General features: G+C 36.8%; 1 protein-coding gene across 1 annotated transcript in view; it reads right to left on the minus strand.

Moving 5' to 3' along the window:
* The window catches only part of CCNH (cyclin H), an 11259-nt gene extending 5988 nt beyond the window's left edge, over positions 1-5271 (minus strand). Inside the window, exons 1-2 of the mRNA XM_004375013.3 lie at positions 4893-5271; positions 543-613 (exon numbers count right to left, since the gene is read on the minus strand). Coding sequence (XP_004375070.1) covers positions 543-613; positions 4893-5044 — 223 coding nt within the window. The 5' untranslated portion in view covers positions 5045-5271. The remainder of the gene's footprint in view (positions 1-542; positions 614-4892) is intronic.
* Positions 5272-5277: the final 6 nt, after the last annotated feature.

The raw sequence follows: 5277 nt of genomic DNA on the forward strand, positions 1-5277 counted from the left end.
CAGTTAGCAGCATTCTTACTTCTACCCACTATATGCAACCCCACCCCTTATCCCCACCACCTCTGTGACAGCCAAAAATGTTTCCAGATATTGCCGAAATCCTCCAGTTGAGATCCATGGCCTTCATGAAGACAACTAACAAAATCACTAGCAAAAGACACAAATTAACTAGTCAAAGCTGACTCATCTACAAAACTGAAGTTCCAAACTTAAACATTATCCTTAATTTAGTTCTCTTCAGCTCTTTTTCAGAGCCTATCTATCATGTATCTCTGAATACTTCAGAATGACCTTGTTTTGAATCTCTAAATTCATTCTGAATCTGACTGTATTTTTACTTTTCTGATAAATTCTGTATGTGTGAAGATTACTTCATTTCATATACCTTCTATTTGTTCTGCATCAATGTATCCTTCATGCAACCATAATTCAATGGGAGTAAACCTAAACAAGTCTACATGTTATCTCAAGTTTATCAAGCTGATATTTTGAAGTAGCTTTGTAAAGAAAGAACATTTTATGAAGTATTCTGTTTTACTTACTTTTCATTATATCTAGTAACTGTGACAAGCAAGTTCTGTTCTCTTTCAGCATAAGACTCTCTGATAAATAACTGGTAAAGAAAGAAAGACAGTTTTAGAGTTATAAAAAATCTATTGAAAACAGAGCATCTTGAAAAGACATGACATCATAAATTACTTTCCTGTATGTTCAATTAATCAAGGACAATTTTAAAATTAACTTATTTTAAATGTATTACAGAATACTTTGAATTCCACAAAACTACAATTTACAACTTTTACAGTGTTAAGTATTACAACTTAGAGCAAAAGATGTTTACCGTTCAAATACTTATTTACATTAAGTGCTTACTATATAAACCCTATGAAGTAAGTACTACTTCAGACCCCATTTTACAGATGTAGAATCTCTGTCACATGGATGTATAAGTTATGACCTTGAAACTTACCCAGTCATACAGTGGCTAGGAAATAGTGGGTCTGGAAGTTGGCACTAGTAAGGACTCTCTTCCCTTTAATAGCAATTCCATGTTAACTATAGTTGTTCTTAGAACAGACATTCAAAACAGTCTTAGAGAATATCATCGTGTGCTTTACAAATCTAATGAATCTTATTTATACTGAGCCCAATTCAAAGATGTTAATACTTCTCCATAAATGTGATATAAAGCCCAATAATCTGTTCTTCTCAGAACCACTAACAGTACTATGAAAATATAATTCCTATATTTAGACTTTGTTACTCTGAGGTTTTATGTATTTGAACTTGATGTATAATTAACAAAAGCCCAAGTGAATAGATTCTTAAGCCCTAAGTAGTCTTTCAAACATAAAAGATACACATATATATTAATTTTTCTTGTGGGTGATAAAAAGTTACAAAAAGGAAGCAGCAAGACAATGCTTTAAGAACTTTTGTTGCTTTATGTCTTTTAAGCTATCCATGTTGTTTATATTACAAAGTTTTGATAACTATTATATTACATCTTCATCATTCATTCTGGGAATTAATTTTACATATGGTAATCAATAACTCCCTTGACAACTGCGGAAAAATGAGTTTCTTTGTGGTGGTTGCCTTGGTTCTTTGGAAAAACCACTTGAGTGATTTTTTCCCCTAAGCCTTAAGGAACTACCTTTGTCCTAGTTTGCTACCCCAGAAAGTTTGTTACTTTCGTCCAGGTTGTTTACCATTTCCTGGGTAAACTGTAAACAAATTGACGGTTGATACTTTTTGTCTGGACCTGGGCTGCAGCCTCCATGTGATTTTATACACCTTGCAGGGATTGGTCAATATACTGTTGACTATGCAAATAAAATAAGTATAGACTACGCAAATGAAGTGACTATGGTCCACCAAGGGGACTGGTCAGCTCACGGTCCTGCTGGGAGAGCCATGCCTTGAAACTGACAAGAAGTTTGCTTATATACGCAGCCAATACCACAGACATTTCAGAAGAAGAGTGGCAGAAAGAAGAAAAGGCAAGATAGGCAAGAAGAGAGAAGCAGCAGAGAGAGGAGGCAAGGAACCTCCTAAAGGAGCTGTAACACAGGTCAAGGGCTGTAACACTAAAGACTGCGAGAGGCCCAGAAGGGACCCACAGCAGAGTCACTGTGACAGCAGAAACCTGCTGCTAGGAATGCAGCTAAGAGAGCTGAACAAAACTGCTACCCCGGCTATGAACTGGGTCAGTTAGCAGTGGAGAGGCGGACAGCACGGAGGCTGAAAGCAGAGAGGGCTGCACAGCGGAGAGTGGCGTGCAGGGCCAAAAAGCCTGTCCCAGGGGACCAACAGGAGGTCTGTCCTAAGAGGGCTGAGAAGAGGCTTGCATGGCTGAGAGGGTGTGCACGGCAGAGAGAAGGGCCTTTTGCTTGTACCGCCAAGAGGAGCTGAGAGAGCTGTCCTGCCCTAAAGGGACGAATGTGCTCTCCACTTTGGGGGAGCCTTCCAGACTTTGTCTACATGCTTCCTGATCCTGAGTTGTATTCTGTTATTTCCTTACTAAACCACTTAAGTATGGTCTGTGAATTCTGTGTGGCCACTGCAACGAATTATAGAACCCAGAAGAGTAGAAGAGAGTGCTGTGGGAGGGATAGCTAGTGTCAGAATTGGTAAAAAGGTTGGAGAGTGGAGGTATGTCTGACCTCCACCTCAGGGAGCAGCTTTGTGCTGACGGTAACTCTCCCTCTTCCTCCTGAAGCTAGAGGACTTCAGGCACTACTCGAACAATATAATGACTAATGCATTCCTGGTCATCTGTGCTTCAAAATAACTAGTTTCTAACATTCCCTTTTCTCCCTGAAACTCTTCACACTTTTGCCATCTTCTTTTGCTTATTCCTTTTATTCTTTCTTTCCTTTTCATTTCTTAAGCATAACACTGATACATCTGGTTCTAAGAGTTAGCTGACCAGATAGCTTTACCTCTGTGAAGCTTTTAAAATTAGGAATCTTTTATCTCAATCCTGAATTAGAATTTTTATTTTTTTAAATCCACAGACATGCAAGAATATCTAAAATGTCAAACCAGCATGTGAGAAAGATAACTCTAAATCAAATGAAACAGAAGAAAACCCAGAATAACAACAAAACATACTATCAGTAATGTCACAACAGCACACGGGGCTTCCCTTTTGAAACCAGTAATAAATATAAAAGCAATGTAACCCAGAAGTTTGTCTACAGGTCAGCTGTAAATTAAAAATGATTTGAAAGCTTCCCCAAAGGGAAAAAAACCACCAAAATAACTATATTCCCTGGGAAAGCGACCAAGGCCTATTGAATTCACGAAGAGCCCAAGGGACCACAATTTCAATTTTGCCTATCTAGAATTATAACTAAACTTCTAAGATGAAAAAAATTCCAATTTGGACCTTAGGAAGCTTCTTCCCCCTCTATGTAAGAAAAAACTTGCCATGTAAGAAAAATCACTGTATATCTGCAAAAGATGCTTCAACATATTAATCAAAGATTTGGTTATTTGCATTGTAGAAAAGGGGGCTTTCTCCCTTAGAGAACAGAAGCTCTACACCTAAATGCCTTCAACATCAGTTACTTACATGGTTATCTTTCCTAACTTGGGCAGGATTTTTATCTTGTTCATTCTTACATTCCTAAAGTGTAGTAGAGTGCCAGAAGATACTCAGTAAATGTTTATTTAATAAACAAGTGAAGGTATAAATCACCTTGAGATTAAATGTATGTATTTATACATAGCTGGTGAACTGTTTGTTGAGAGAAGCAGTATATCATAAATAAAAGAGAAGCCCAAAATCCCTTATCTTGGAAACAGGTGTTTCATTCATGTTTTAGAAAGGTAACATGGTGTATATACAATGTGAAACACTCAGTGATGTCTGAGCTTGCATCCTGTAATCAGGAATACTGATATTTCTGCAAGGAAACATAAATATTTCCACTAAACAGAATAAAGACTAAATCACACCTGTTCAGGTTTTCTATCACCATATCAATGGATTCCGAAATTATGGAGGGATTATAAACCTGTAGAATAATTTAAGTTTTATCATCTTTTTTCCTCAGCTATTCCTAGGAACGAAATCAAGTAGAATTTAACAGGTCATAAATAGAGATATTAAATGAAGAAATTAAAAACTAGTTTATTTTGCTGCTAGCCTGTGCTTGAGTTAGTTAAGGTAAATAACTATGAGAGCGTATGACTAAGTCGTTAAGGGTATGGCTTTATTCAGGCAGACATGGGTTTGAATGCCAGATCTACCATTAAACGTCTGTGAGAACTTCCTATAAACAAATATAATAGTAATATGGGTATAATATTATTTAATTAATCTGTGTACAAGACACTGTTGCAACAATCAAGTGAATTTAATTCAGGTAAAGTGCTTATCACAGAGCCTCGTTCTCAGTGTGCATTTATGTACTACCTATTTCTATTTATGGTTCAATTACAGTTTATTTGGACATTCTCTATAGCATTATTCATTCAACAAATCTTTAGTATATTCCCACATGCCACCTGCTAGGCACTAAAGCAGGTAAATAACGATAAAACAAGGCAGACATATTTGCTGCACTTAAGCTGCTCACCAGTCCATAAAACTTGTAAATTTGCCATACACTGATAGTTATGTAAGTCTTTTGGAAGATCACCTGTTTTATTTTTACTTTAGTCATACATGTATCCACTTAGCTCAAAGAGATTTTACTCAATTTTTTTAAAGATGTTCTTAAAAGGTAATTTCATTTATTCCCTCAGTTGCCCTCACCCACCCTCCAGCCATAAGAGATATGAAGGACTACTGTCATAAATGCACTGAGCTAAAAAGGCAGACTCATGGAGGAGGAAACAGCGTGAATGAAGTCTGATCTAATTAAAACACAACTTAATACCTTTCCATAGTAATTCCAGCCCTTGAGGCACTAGATAAAATGGCTGTCAGGGCAATTTGGGAAGGTGTGTATAAAAGGTAAGCATCTGTCAACGCCACTCTATTAAGAAAGTCATCAGCTGTTTTCCTCAAAATCTCTGGGTTCTCCAACATGGGGTAACGAGTCTGGAAAGAAATTGTGCAAATGTTACCATTTCTGAGGGCTGAATGAAATAACGACAGTCCAACATTTATCTTAACCAGAAAGTGCTTTACACAGAATGTGTTTATAACAGCAACTCTGTTTTCTATATCCCAGCAACAAGAAATAATCTTTGCACACAAGATTATTTTATACTAAACATCAGAATACGGCACAAGTGTAGTCACGAAATTCTGAATGTTTT

This window comes from Trichechus manatus, unplaced genomic scaffold (genome assembly GCF_000243295.1).
Source record: "Trichechus manatus latirostris isolate Lorelei unplaced genomic scaffold, TriManLat1.0 scaffold00032, whole genome shotgun sequence".
NCBI lineage: Eukaryota > Metazoa > Chordata > Mammalia > Sirenia > Trichechidae > Trichechus > Trichechus manatus.